The sequence below is a fragment of the Varroa destructor genome, unplaced genomic scaffold (assembly GCF_002443255.2).
Source record: "Varroa destructor unplaced genomic scaffold, Vdes_3.0 BEIS01000004.1, whole genome shotgun sequence".
NCBI lineage: Eukaryota > Metazoa > Arthropoda > Arachnida > Mesostigmata > Varroidae > Varroa > Varroa destructor.
In genome coordinates, this window is record NW_019211457.1 from 41535788 (window position 1) to 41551025 (window position 15238).

General features: G+C 46.9%; 1 protein-coding gene and 1 long non-coding RNA gene across 9 annotated transcripts in view; one reads left to right on the top strand and one right to left on the bottom strand.

Annotated features, from left to right (window-relative positions):
* Window positions 1-15238, top strand: part of LOC111249179 (nuclear receptor subfamily 2 group C member 2-like) — a 121993-nt gene that overhangs the window by 64563 nt on the left and 42192 nt on the right. For 2 of the 8 annotated variants that reach the window (XM_022802717.2, XM_086988321.1), the window contains one exon: window positions 570-5139. The exons of the other annotated variants lie outside the window; for them this stretch is intronic. In XM_022802717.2, coding sequence (XP_022658452.2) covers window positions 4921-5139 — 219 coding nt within the window. In that variant the 5' untranslated portion in view covers window positions 570-4920. The remainder of the gene's footprint in view (window positions 1-569; window positions 5140-15238) is intronic. 8 annotated transcript variants of the gene reach the window in all.
* On the bottom strand, window positions 12605-14583 carry LOC147756213 (uncharacterized). The gene is made up of 2 exons (XR_015327280.1): window positions 13496-14583; window positions 12605-13340 (listed from the first exon to the last, which is right to left on the bottom strand). It is a non-coding gene; the product is annotated as an uncharacterized LOC147756213 (long non-coding RNA).

The following is a 15238-nucleotide window of genomic DNA, read 5'->3' on the forward strand; positions in this document are numbered from 1 at the left end:
AAGCTTGATATTGTTGATGATCATATTTGCTAATAAACGCACAAAAGTACTTCACATACATCGTTCTGATCTTCAATAGCACACGTTATTGTCTGGACGATTGAAATTTATGGAAATGGAGAGTTTAGACTAAGCTTTTAGAAGCCTGGGAAATCACAAAAATAATTTTTTTTTTTTTATAAAGACTTCCATTGGGTTAGTTATGTGTTACAATAGAATCGTTTGAGGGAAAGCAGGCGGCGCCCCCTACGACTCTATGGCATTAAGTTAGCAATCGTTATCTCTTCATCGTTGCAGCCTGTCTTGAATCACTTTTCGAGTGATCTGCAATTCTTTTTTATCGTTTTTTTTTTCCGCTGATTTCCCTATTTACTAAATCTTATCAGCTATATATGCATCATACGACACAATCAATTTTCAGCAACTGAAAAGCCGGACCATCGGGAAACGAAAACGTTTGAAGATGCAACAAAAACGGGTAACAATAGAAGTAGTAGCGCGTCTCATCATCATATTTCTCTCAACGTCATTATCATCTATTAGAGATGATTTTGTCCTTTTTACGTCAGTCTCTTTTCAGGACCGGTTACCGTCTCGGATATCGACTGCCGCCGGATGATTTCGATTCCCTTATCGAAGATCTAACTGAACACATCGAGATAGCCGTTGTATCCGTAACAGTTACTCTGTTCGAAATTACCAGCGCCCCCATCGCCGCGAACAACAACAACAACAACAACAATGGGAGCAAATCAGCCATCACCAGCTAGCTATAGGCGCATACAGCAAATTATATTACGCCAAAAAAAAAATAGAAGATAGATCGTTCAATATATTCATTGTCATTGAATCTTCTCGGCCCGTTTGTCTGGCCGACCGTCCACCTTTTTACCAATGACGAATATCTATAGAGAAATTGATACTATGTTTCTTGTTCAGCTACGGAGCCGGCAAGCAGGCCCCCAACAGTTCTATAGATATTCTGTCGGAGCGAGCCTCAATCGCTACCCCTCTGCCCAGTCCATAGCAAATTAGGAGCTATTCGCTTCTCCTCGATAAAGCAGGAAACAGGAGATCTGTCCTCGTTGAGTTGTGAAAATGCTCTTTCGATTTTAGCTAGTCCGCGATACTCTACGCTACTCTACCATCATCACTGCTACTGCAGCCATTTTGTGGCCCAACAGTCGGCGGCTGGTTAAATTGTAATAAGCTCATTTGAAGGGAAGGCTATTCCAATCCCGTATTTCCACGATTATTGTGTGTCATTTATGGCTGAACATATACATGCTGCCGAATCGCCACGGGTCAAAAAAGCCATAAACAAAAACGTCGGCCCAGTGTGTGTGTGTGTGTGTGTGTGCGGCAACTGACATTGGCGTAATATCTTCGAAATGCCGGTCAATAATATTGCTGCCACTGCTACAAAACTCGAACCCGTAAAACGAATACGCTTAACATCACTTCGCCTTTCGTAGATCCAGCCTTTGTTTTACGCTCACGGAGTCCGCAGTGCCGAGTAGTCGCTTTCGAGCTCAGTCGCCACTACCGGCTTCACCGCCGGAACGCCATTAAAACGCCACTAGCGTCTCTATTCAGTGTTTCACGGCGCCGTGTCGATGGCGCTATCATCGTTTTATAATGAACATTATTCTACTATAAAGGGCTTGTTACGGTCGAAGGTAAAAACCGACAGAGATACCGCGCAAAGCGGAGTCAAGCAAGAAACAGCGAACGGAAGACTGAGCCAATTTTTGCCAAAGTTTGCATCTGGGGACCCAACTTGAACCACTAGCTGGACTCGTAACTTGTCGGCCGTAAAGATATAAAAGCATTCCAGGGTGTTGCTACGTGCTCCTTCTTCTCAACGCAATTTGTCGTCCCGATCATCGCTATTTACGTGGAGTCAAACTACGCCTGTGTCCTTGCATGTCCGTCTCTCAAAGGCTATGCCCTTGCGTCTGCGAAAAACCTCGACTTATCGTCTTAGAAAGCGGGGGTACCAAATACAGCCTCTCGCTCAGTGACTAGTAAGGGTTGCCTGTAATCAGCACACGTATCTTTATAGGTATGCGTGTGCGCGCCCGTCTGTTTCTGCAATTCTTGTGTATCTATCGTGTCTGTACGCGCAGTAATAAGCGATGATGGTCAAAGATACTAACTAAATGTACGGTTGTCGGCTTTAACGTGAATGAGAGCCAGCATTGGTCTCATCTTATAACGCACAATGATCGTAACATAAATACGGTAGTGTAATGGAAAAGAGCAGGAATTAATGATCATTTTTATGACAATAATGTAATATATATATATATATATATATCTCGATTGACTCGAAAGCGTATAGGAAGCTGATGTATAGATTTCCATTTATAGTGGCGCACAAGCTGATGATGACGATACAATAGCCGAAAACGTCTACAGCAGCAACGGCGGATAGTTAGACTATACTACGATAAACAATTTTATGTTCAGCTGACTTTATTTTTCCTAAGTCTGCGTCGGGAACAGGCACCGCCTAAAACAATATTTTAACAATTCCGCCGTTTTTTTTTGTAAGCTTACTGCGCTTCAATAGGTCTCTCCTACTTTGCGTCTGTTTATCTGTCTGCGGTCCAATACTGAGCTATCTCGTCAATGAATCGATTGTGATCTTCCTTTCATTTTCATCATCACGATTACTAGAGATTCATCGTTTCAGAGTTCAGCTGGTTTAACAGCACACGTATCGCGGACATTTAAATGCCGCGCGCGCCGCATACCAGATGGTTTTTCTTACGCCGGGGAAACTGGGTTAGGGGTTAGAGGCCAAGTGGGCCGGGCGACCCAGCATCGACATCGTCGTCGCAGCGAATGCGCGTTTTGCATTCCTGGGTTTGCGCGCACTTCAACTGTTGTGTCAAGTGCACGGCCAGAATTTACGAGGGGAAGGCCAACAACCTCATATTGGCTTTGGTTCGAATCATTGTGTGTGAGCGCTGATCAATGTCTGGCGAGGATGTCGTGTAAGTCAGGGTTGAGTTGAGCCGTAAAGGCCGAGGCGCAGCAGGTGGCACGTGCAAAGCTTCCGCTGCTCTCTGTCAAGGAAGTCGGAGCTTAATGTAGGACGATAAACATATGCGATCATTGCAGTTCCTTCCTTTGCTCTCCCTGTTTGTTTCATGTCCTCTCGTTGACGTTCTGTCTGGCTCGTTCGGCTGCTAAGGAAGTTTATCGTTGCTACGGTGCTGTTGCGCCATCGTCTCGTCGGCGCGCTCCTATTGCGGTTGGTGCGCAACCTGATTCCGATTAGGGTGTCGTCGTCTCGTATCGTATTCTTGGCGTTGGTAGTGTACAGCAGAGTAGGCTAACAAAGGCTGGTAGATCTGTCGATTTTCCGCCGGTAGCCGATCGATTGCTCCTTGAACAAACTCACGCAGAGCCTACTTATGGAAACGTTTTTCGCTACTTGCTTTACAGCAACTTAAATTCAGAGGGCAGGACCGGACGATTGATGCTTATGTTCGCCGGCAACAGTGTCAAAGTGCAGCCTGATTGGTGTCATACAGGTAATGCCAAGCCAAGAAGGGCAATAACGTTGATGGCGATGACGTCCAATACGTACTTAGCGTACACCGACTGGTTAGACCTTCTCGCTCTGTTGCTGATCTCGTTTTCCGCCTGTGAAATCGCAAGCGGACATTAACGGAAGCAAACACAGCCTTCGATATATTACGAGCTCACGGTAGACACACTTAATCTGCGATGACAACAGTATGGCCCCGGAATAAATGAATGAAGATAACAACGGCGGCTCGCGTGGGTCACAGAGCGTCTCGCGGCGACGATGCTGTAAAGAGAAAATTCTATTTAATAAAGCCCGGCTTGGCTATAAGTAGGGCACCCCCACGCCAGACCGTGACAGGTTAAGCTGTAGGTCGGTGGTATATCAACGTACTGCGTTTATCCTAGTGGCCAGCGCAAGTTCGATTTGTGAAATTATCAAGTTCGGCCAGAGCAGCGGACTACCGTAGGCTGGCCGCGTCACAGCCTGCCGAATGGATAGCTTTGCTGCCCTTGAAGCTGCTATTGCTGGTGTCGCCGCTAGTGACGGCTAATACACATAAGTATATAGGAATGCACTTGACGCCCCATCCCGAGCCATCTACTCCTGTTGATCTCCCCTTTGCCCGCGCTCCGCGACGGCTATCACCACATTTAACTTTAGGGGCCAGCGCTGTTACTCACATACACACGTATAGCTTTGGCTGGCGCTCAGGGGTTACAGCGGCTAGGGCGGCTACATACGAGAAACGCCATGAGGCATGAGGTATGCATTTGGCCCACTGGATCGGCTGTAACATCATCACCATCAACAGCAGCAACAGAAACAACAGCGTAGTGTGAGCTCGATGCAATATAGCCGAGTTTTATCGAACAATCTGGGCTGCCGCTGCTGCTGTTGTCGCCGGCGGCGGCGCACGAGAACGGCGAGTGTGTAAAAACAAGGCCTGAGGGGTCCCCCTCGATGGTGCTCGCCGCTGGCCGCTCACTGCGCTCGGCTTGTCCGAAAAGAAGCACGGGAATACGCGGCCGAATAGGTTAGATACATGGCTCTAGCTACGAACGGATAAAAGAGCAGATAGGGCGCACTTTTGATAGTGGTACAGACTGCTACTGGGCTACTGGGCAACCCTCTCTAGCAGTCTCAGAGCTCGTTTCTACGCGATCGCAGACGAGTGGCACGGTAATGGTACGCTAGGGTTGAAGTTGGGAGAGGGTTGACGGGGGTCGGCCGCTGGTGGTCGAGCCCGCCTCGAAAGAGCCCGCGTGAACTCCGAACGCTCCCATATCGTATAATCGACTAGCTAACTAAAGAATAGGGACAAGCAAAGAATTGCTGTTTAGAACCGTTTTGGTTTTAGCCCTTCAGGCATTCCCGAAATGAAAGCGGAAGCGAGTGGAAGTCCAATTTCGGAGTGCTCTTCAGTGATGCTATCAACAACTGTTGAACTCAGTACCGCAGGAACGATTGTTCGGTCGAAGCCACAGGTTGTTCGCTGCAGTGATCTTGCAAACATTGATCGTCAGGACACGGCAAAAACGAAAGGAAGCAACGACGTCACGATGTCTGTGGCGTCTTCCGACGACGGTCTCGAGATCGTAAGTAACTAGTGTCATGGTTAGCTTAAGACCGATTCGATGAAATGCAATCAATGACTGAAGCTATACATTTATTAGTCGTATGCTTTGCAGCAGTTAAATCCTCCTGTGGATTAGAAAAAGCTATACAGTAGGTACTACCGCACTATTTAGTGGGGGTAAGGGGAGGGGTGTATGTGTGAATACTCAATTAGCACTGAACATAATACCGTAAAGTGTCTTTGTGCAACATCTCTGGCATAATGACGCTGGCCATCTCAGAGCTGACAGTAGATGCGTCAGATCATCAGTCTTGGGGACATTCACGACAGCGGCTCCCTGCCGCGGGTCCCTGCGGTGAGTCGGCCCTTCGAGTGAGTGGGGCATTTATCAGGCCGCAGTTATATGTATCCTGTAACTTCAAGTATCGTGTGTGCACGTCAATACATGTATGCATACACCTAATCAACCTATCTAGCAGAGATGCAAGTGGTGTTGCCGCGATCACGAAAAGTTTGTCCCTTGGTGAAGTGGTCCTGCTGCACGTAGCACTTACATGCATAAACAATGACCACCGTGTGCTTTCCTTTGTCGTAAGTTAGCAACAGTAGCAGCCGCAACGGCCCGCCAAAAATGTGCATCTTTCCCATAATTTGTTTTCTCCTTCGCATTGTCACAAACAACGAGGATGTGGACCCGGTAGCCTACGAAGCGAGATGGGGTTGCTCTAGCAATCGCCAGCAGCATCGGAGGCGATTGATAGACCAATAGACGTACGGACGCGCTGCTGATCCGCACGGAGGAGCGTGGCCGTAAACAATGACTACAAAAGATGACTTGACAATTCCGCAAATGCGTTTTGCAGCAACCGGAACTGTGGTTATTGTTGTTGTGCTTTGCCTCGCGTCGAGTGAAACTGAATGCTTTTATTGGTGTGTCAGTTTAGCATAACATGTATAATAGTACGTCGTTATTTTTACCTTCGACGTCATTGTCATGGCGCAGTGGGCGAAGATGGCCGTGGGCGCCGTCGCCCCGGTGGCAGCCGCAGGTGCTGCCGTGGAGTTATGTCGTGACGCCGATTACAGTATATAGAAGGAATTCGTGGGTCGATTGACCTACGAAAACGGCCGGTGGTGAAACGAGACTGTTAAGTGCTGTAAAATAACAACAGTAGTATCGGTGTTTCTGTTTTTGAACTGGAACTGCTGTTCTAAGCACCGCTGTCACTAATCGTCTTCCAACGGTGCAGTCTAACTGTCTGATCGTCGTCAGCCCGATTGATGCTCCCTAGGAGAGAGATAACCTATTACTTTTCGGATATCACTCACTAACGATAGCTTCGAAGCAACGTCCTGTGTGTGCATCTGTGTATCTTGGATTCAGGGTATACATATATATATACATGTATGATGAGTATGAAAAAACCGTGTAGGGCTCACACTGTCGCTGCTGTTGCGGCACAACTTGGACGGGGACAATAAGAATAGCAGCAACTACTGAAGTAGCTGCATGAACGTAACGTAATCCAATATCTGCCAGCCTTGGTGCCAAAGATTTCTTGACAAGACAGCGAGGCGAATGGTTGTAAACAGGATATACTTATCTGTGTCGGTGGGAAGTGTTTGATTTGGCCAGATCGGCTGTCACCCCGACGCCAATAGCTCATATAGACGTTTTGGTAGGAACGGTTCGCTATTGGCCGATGCCTGCCGGCCGTACGAGATGGTCTGTCTTCGGCCACCGATGTTCACGACTTTATCGCAAACTGCCGCTCCGCTGTCGGATCGAAGAGAAAATAGGAGCAGAAACACCCACTACTGCCCACAAACCTTCTATAGTAGCTCTGTTTTTACCTGCACTATTTATTGATTGATATGTTTATGCTGTATGCAGATGTATATATTGTACTTATACAGGCTTACTTGACAACGACCTCCCACTAATTACACTGGCTGTGGAACCAAGGTGATCGATGTTTCAATCCAATCGAAAACTGTTTATCGTAAGCTACCGATTTTCTTAGCTGACTTCGCAGTTTGCCGACCAGGCGTATAAACCCGTCCGTACCAACTTTATCACATAATGCCCTTCCCCCACCGGCCCCCGTCATCGCCGTCTAGCGACTTGCTTAGTCTAAGATCAAGGATCTTCTGAGTAGATTATATACCACAGTGTTTTTATATCTCTTGGTTGATGAGTGTATTATGCAGCGTGCGATAGTGGCGATAGATAGAGCGAAGACGTACAACCTTTAATGAACTGCTCTCATTTCAGCAGCAGCCAAAATTACGTTTGCGACTGCCCGGCTTAATACTGAAATAGATCTCAAAAAAGAAGCAGAAAGAATGCCGACATAAGTGAGCAGGTCTGTGAGAGGGAAATGAACAGAAGACGCGGTCGAAGGATAAACAGGGATATAAAAAAATAGAGCATTGGCCCTACAGAAGGCTACAGAAGGCACAACGATTTGTAGATAACTTCTATGACTAAATGCGGCGTCGCCACATATATTACAATATTTATGGAAAGTAAGATGATGTGTGACGCCGTCTACGGTCAATATTACAGCACTTTGACTACATTGTCCTAATGGCCGTTTATTGGCCGACCATGGCATCGTGGCCATAAAGGCCCAGTAGGATGCAGGTGATACGGCACAAGTCGTCGGGCATTAGAGTAGCTGATTCGCAAAAAAAAAACAACAACAACACCAACGACATCAACGATAACAGCGATAGAAGGCGATGATACTATTATTACTGTTAGAACAAAAAAAAACTCGTATCCTCACGGTTCGACGATTCTGTTGTTTTGATGATATTGATAGATTAGGGCAGAGGTGGCGGCGGAAGGCCCGTCTTTAAGGCGACGATTCCGTCGTGCTCCTCTTCCTATTGTTGTTATCCTGAGTGGACGGAGTTTAAGAACGTGGCACAAATAGAGGGAGAAGGAAGCTTCACGACGACCGCGAACCGCAATGCGGTAGCCATTGCACCGGTAGCAGCGCTGATAGCCTTCAAACTCTGATGTTGACGGCGCACGGAAGGCAGTTCGTTTTGCTGTCGGGACATTTCGCGGATTCGTCCATCACGAAGTCGATGACGAGCAGCTGCAGCAGCTGTTATTTTACCATACACTGCGACATTAGACAAAGTAATACGCTAAAAAGAGGGCAAGATGCTACGATGAATTAATGCACGAATTTTTCTCGATGATGATCTGCAGCGAGCAAAACCATGGACGCCAGGGTCCATGTGGCAGCTTGAATCTGACTTCAGCCGTGGGCACAGCTGCGGCCGCATCGTACTGGTTAGTTCCAGTTGTACGGGTACCGCATATACTATTAGTGTCAGCAAGACGACTTCATGGACGAAAATACTCAGCAACATCGGCAGCGACAATGGCGATGCCGAAATAGGTGAAAAATGAGTAGAAAATTAATGGACAATTTCTACCGATCGACCGAGTTGCAAAACATCGTAAGAAATCTTGGCTGCAATGCGGCCTAAACTATCATCATGACTCCCCAATATATAAACATATATATGGCAAGTGAAGATTCCGTCAAATTACAGCGTAAGGATAGACATACCTCTAGTTGTGGCTACAGTATACTTAAACATGTAATCGTTTTCTGTTTGAGCGAAAACGAGGGGCGACCGCGCCTATTGCAGTCGTGACAATTCGACAAATGTGATTATTCCGTGTTTGATTATCGGTTCGCCACCTTCCAAAGTCAAGTTAACCAAATGGCTGATTTACCTAACCCGTGCAGTGCGTGAACGCGTACGTGTGATGTTACGCCGTAAAATGAGTCAGTGCGCGCACACGATACAAAGATCTGATTATAGCGTGGTTTAAAGCAAGTGTAGAACGACATAGCCACGGGGAGAGTCTGACACAGCTTTTCTTTCCCTTTCTGTGTAGTAGGTTTTCAATCTGTTTTCGAAGTCATTCGCATCGGATCGGGGTTGGATATCCCGCCGCAAGCCGTTTGTCCTGCTATCCAGCCATCGGGAAATGGAAACTGGTGGGCACCAGAACCGGATTGGGAATTCTGGACCGAATTAAGCCTGCTAAGTAACGGCAGCAGCAACAACGGGCAGGATGTCGACGCCATAACTGCAATACAGTTGCGTCAGTAGCAGGATCAGCATCGTATAGTTGGCTGGATTGGCGTCAAACAGCAGTGGTCGGCGAGAAGGCAATCGTCCCAGGCGCTTTCGGTCCGGTTCTGTTTTGTCGCGCGCCAGTTCGAATTCTAGTATTTTCGTGGTCGTATGCTTCTCCCGAAGCTCGACCGCTAAAATCTGTCCGGCTTAACTAGCAGTCAGCCAGATGAACGCCAGGCCCAGATGAACGAGCTCGTCTTGCTCACATGCTCACTCACTTGCTAATAACCCGGGCACGAGAAGAGATTAACATTTATCGGCCGCGTTACCTTGTTTTGGCATAGTTGTGATCTTTCTTTCTGTTTACATGTTTTTTGTCCGTTTGCGCATTCATTTCCTAATGGTAGAGCGATATTTGCGTACATACGGCTTCTATGCCGGCCGTGTGTTTCACATTGTGTAAATGTCGAAGGAGCTTTTCTGATACGTGTCTCTATGTGTCCGTATGTCTTATGCTATATCTTTGCTGAAACAGTTTATTAGAACAGGGCGTTATTTTGTTTTTCATCTTCTTAGACTTGTTATGCGCTAATGTTGAGGGTTATTATAGTGGGGCTTTAATGCTGGTGTGGATGGCGGCAGCCCTGGCTAGTCTGCCGCCGCCACCGCCGCCGCCGCCGCCGCCGCCGCCGCTAACGCCGCTGGTAAATAAGCGCGATTGTATTTAAATCAGCCAGATCTTGTTCGCCTTATTCTCACCCGATTTGATCCTAAGCAGCAGCGTCGGCATACCAATGTCGTATAACTAACGTACTTTCACAGGCTGGCACAAAGGCGAATTAATGTTGCCTCGAATCCGTGAATCGGATAGATATTTCAGAGATTTCAGTTCACCTGTTGTCTGCCTTACTTCTGCTACAACCAAGAAAGATTCTCTGGTAAGATATACGACAGGAAATTTTAGTTTTTCATACTGAGGGTAGTCGTTCTTTGACTAAAAGGCTTTATTGAGTCCTTGTTGCGTTGCTCTTTTGTTGTTAGCGGCTTAAGACGATTGGGTAACCATGGGTTCGGTGATAAATCGGGGTTTCCTAAAGACACAAAATATTTACCAACATTTAGTTCATAGCTGACCGCAGTTATATGTGACTACCTCCGGGGGTAGTTTCCCCAGAAGTACACAGATGTATAAAAGCAAAAAGAAATATAATCTTTAGCATATTTTTCCTTTTCTAGATCGTACCATAGATTTGTATAAGGGTCATAATGTTACTTATAGTTGTTCTTATTTTTTTTGGCTGCATGAAGTCTTTAGCTCGGGCCAACCCTTTTAAGATACCTCAAGCGCTTTCGATATCAGCATAGTCGCCCTATTTGCAGACAGGGCGAATACTCCACAAATCGCTGTGAGACCAGCTTCTTGCTGCCGAAGATATCCGTAGCTGCCACTAACTGTCACCTGTGTCTGACGATGGGAATCATGGCGCCGTTAATAAATGTATACCCTGACCCGTCGATGACTAGCGATTGCCTGGCGCTTAGACAACTTTTGTCTATAATACGTAGATATGAGCAACGACAACAACAGCAACAGCAGCAGCAGCAGCAACAGGAAAAAAATCATCTACTATAAATGCCGGCGACCGCCGAATCATTTGCCGATCGATGGTACTTGGGATCAGCCTTCTTTTTGGCCAGGGGAAGTTCTGCCTGTCTCTCTGGCTGGCGATCATCTTTTCTTTCACTGAGAACGAAGGCAGTTCTTCAGCCTTCGAACGATGTCGACGCGGACGATGTGACCAGCCCTGCGACGTTACACCATGGTCGAACTCGGTGGGTCGAGCGCCGTTCGAACGACCAGTGAGAAAGCGGCAGGCAACTAACGAACCGATCAGCAGCGGCCAGCATCGTTGCTGCCTTGATCATCGATGCGGCGTGGTCCATCTATGACGCGGCTGGCGTAGTTATCCGTATCTGGTGTTAGCGCGCGACGCACCGATGGGACCGAAGGGGACCACCAAAACGACGCTGGCTATAACGACGAACCAATAGACGGATGTACACTGATGGCGCTCGACTGCTAGCCGTATCGCTTTGTCCTAGCTAGCAAGCTCTCGCTGTCTTTGGATATTTCGACCGCAGACGCGTCGTCCCTGCCAGACGGTCGAAGGGTTGATTCTGGTCAAGCGACGAAAAACAAGGAATTCTTTTCGGCGATGGACATCAGCTATATTGAACAACAGGGACCAGCTATCGGTTCGTCTTTGGCATCCCTTCTTTCGTAGGCAGGCTGCTGCCGCTGCCTCTTGCATCTCTATCACTCGCGGTCCGTTTGGTCGGTCAAAATGGAGATGATAATGTGCTCGTCGACCTGGTTGACATCTGACGATATTTATGCAATTTTTTGGCCGCAGTGGCAGTGGGTTTGGCCATACCACTACGTTGGCATGACCACCGCCTCCTTGCCGCCCGCCAAACAGAATCCAATGCAGCCAGACCGTCACCGCAACTACGTACTAAGACATCACAACAACAACTACCACCAAATGATGACGCTGTCGTCTATCCAGACGCTTATTTCAGCCATGGCAATGGCTGTATGAGGAGGATATCGATAGCATTGTGGCTGATTGAATTGATGCATCCACGATGCTGAGGGTCTCGCAGCTTAGATTCTGCTGCTGATTGGTAAGTTAAGCTATTCGACAAACCAATTGGTAAATCTGGGCGAATGAAAATCGTGGCGGCGCTATCAATGCGTTTTTTAATAATAGATGAACCTCTGCGGGCTTCAGCTGAGGAGAGCTTGCCGTGGGGGAAGGAGTTGCATGGAAATCACTGTTGGTGTTGTTGTTGTTGCTGTTGCTATTGTTTCCATTATTGTTGATTATTGCTATTAGTTGATGTGCATAGCACGTGTACATACATGGTGTTCTGTAACTCCACTATGGTTCTGCATCGTTGTTGCTCTCACAGGTCGTGCTGACTCTTCAGCTCCGTTCTGTGACGTTAGGTTGAGCCATTGTCTCGAACCGCTACTAGAAGGGCAGCTATAGTTTCATAACGTCGCGTTACCCTACACCACTGTATAAGCTGCGGATGAAGTTTCCGTAAACAAAGCTTAATCAGGATGCAGTTCTCTAGTTGCGCTGATAATACGGCAGACGGCGTTGTTCTGCGACATGAACATGTTATCCCATAAAATGCTTGGATAGTTTCATCGATAATTGAGGACGGTGTAAGGCCTCGTTGAAGTCCCTTATAGCGGAAAACGCTTGAACGAGCACTCCATTCAGCTAATCGAAGCGTACATGCAAGCAAGCTTTTCCACAGCTCCAGAGCAAGTAATTGTTTGATTAAAAACAGCGGTATGAAATGCTTGTTTGGAACCGGAACAGGTTTTTATTATGCGTCATCGCGAAATCACTTCATTGAGTGAAAAATGAAAAGCGTAAACAGAGATAGAACATTTCCAAGGACAGAAAGAAATGAGCTATAATTTTGCTATCGTTCTGTTTTAACAATGACGCTACGCTTATAGCGTGCCCTCAACGGTCTCGATAATATCCCTGAGCTGACTTCAGCATAAAAACTAACAACTAATCTGGGTCGTACCAGTTCCTCTATGCCGATTAGCGTGAACGGGAACAAAAAATTACTATGATTTCCTTCTTCCGCAGGTCAGACGTTACCTCATTCCGGATTGAGTCCATTCCAGTGCTTAGGTAACAATGATTATGATACTTTGACTAGTTATCGTTCCCGCAATAATCCAGTATATATAGAGCCTAGATGACGTTACGTAGCATATAAAGGAGCATCAAGACATTCTTCGAATGTGTACAATTAGTATGTTATTAGACAAAAAAAAACAAATGAAAAAAATCATTTCGCGCCAATGGCAGGTGTGCATTCAGCGGATCCGTGGTATAGAGGTGTCCTCTGCATAGGTGATACCGTGAAGTTAACTTGCAAGGCCCCGTCTGAATGATCCATGGCGATCAATCTTGAGTTTCCTTGATTCTGTTATAAGTCCTCGTTTTTCGACAAGTTTTTCACGGCCGAAAATGCTCAATGCATATATGTAAGCAAACCTTGAAGCGGCACCTATTGAACAGAATCAGTATTGTTATTTGAAATTTGTTAGGCATAAGATAATCATCTGTGTGCGCCTACACAGAAAAAAATCAACATTCAAAATCATTTGCCCCGTATTTTCGCGGCGTATTGACTGCGTTATGTGGGTGCGTACTTGTCCTTACCTTCGACTGTAGCAAATTTCTGTTGTGTTTCAGTTACGTAGTTTTTTTTTTTCTGTACTGTTACATCGCCTTATTTGGATAACCGCTCAGGGGTGTCGGGGGCCGGGAGTCGCTGCCGTTGCTACTGACGCTATTCACCAAAAGTACGAATCAGTGGCCAACATAAACAGAACAACGCAAGTTTCGACACAGATTTGGGCGACACAATTAGCACAGGCGTGAAGAGACCGTTAGCACCAGCTACAGACTAAACGTTGGGTAGTGCTTATCGCAAGGTTGGCTACTCTCTGACAACTATGGCGGATCAGAGACCCAACAGTCATTCGGTTGGTCTCGGATTTTCTTTAGTGGATGTCGCCAATGCCTAACAACGATTCATCGATCCATCTATTTATCGTTTGCTGCTTGGTCGGCTACTGGACTCAATCAGCTGGTGCAGAACGAAGCTGTCGACGCAGTTCAATGTCATCGCGTGCGCGACACACGCACACACAAAGATAATGCACACCGTTTCAGCAGACGTTAGACGAGTCAGAGACGGAAGAGGTGAGTGAAACGACAGTGATTCGTTTGGCAAACCGTCGATAATTCCGCTTCGTTCTCTGCTTGCGGATATATGTCGCCGTATAGTGGACGGTACATGTGCTGTGCCAAACGACGCTGGCCGCTCGAGTTCTACTCTTTTTGGTCTTGGACGGTTGGGTCGCAAGTGCTGATACTTTGGACTGTTACATTTGGGTTAATTAGATTGTAGGAGAGTTTACTTTTGCACTACGATTATCAGCCACTATACGGCCTCAGAGAGTTTTTGTCGATTTGCGCTTACAGTTGTGCACAGGGCGAACGCCTGCGTTGGCCAGGCTCTACTGTGCTGGACGATGGTGCTTTCGGAAACGATGAAGTCAATGATACCGAAGTTAACTCAACAATCGTCGGACTAACTGCCAATACCATCGTAGCTGGCGCCACCTTCCCAAATATAAAAACCCCGATAGCTGTTTAGGATTTGTTTGTACCATTTAGCTAATATCAGCACGGTGATATAGTTAGCAGCAGATCATAACGTCTTCGTGCCTAACGTCGAATTGTCGTCCTGATCACCCCTGCTAACTACTACCACTACCAATTAATATTGTATTATTGTACCCACCTATGTGTGTCACGTAAGGACAGCAGCCTGCGATTGAGGGTGCAGTAGTTTGCGACGGGTCAGCAGATACGTCAAATAATGACAGAACTCGGTAGACGCAAACAGGCCACGTCGAGCACGATCAGCAGATGCGCAGAATACGGACGAGCTGAGGAATGGTCCACTTGGGAGAACGTCGCTGTTCACAATTTGAAGGTGTTCCCTCTGTTGCTATTAGGGCAAAAGGCGTATCGCTGCACTGTCGTTCGTTGCTACGAATGTTAGCGGCCTTATATGGCATACTACTTAATAGTGCCATAATACTTGCCTGTATTTGTGCACGTCTCGTCGTTTCCATCCCTACTTGAATACGTTACAGTAAGTATATAAGCTTTGACAGAATAGTTGAAAGCAGTTTCGTTGATCAGAACAAGACGGCAACGGTCGATCTGCAACACGGTCGATGATTTCGCACGCTAGCATCCGGCAACGGCCGTTCCTTAGCGCGCTCATTTTGCCAGCGCCACAGATCTACCGATACTGGTCGCTAAAGCAGCAGCAGCAACAAAAACTACAACTAACATGTACTAAAGCTGCAGCTACTACCGCTATCG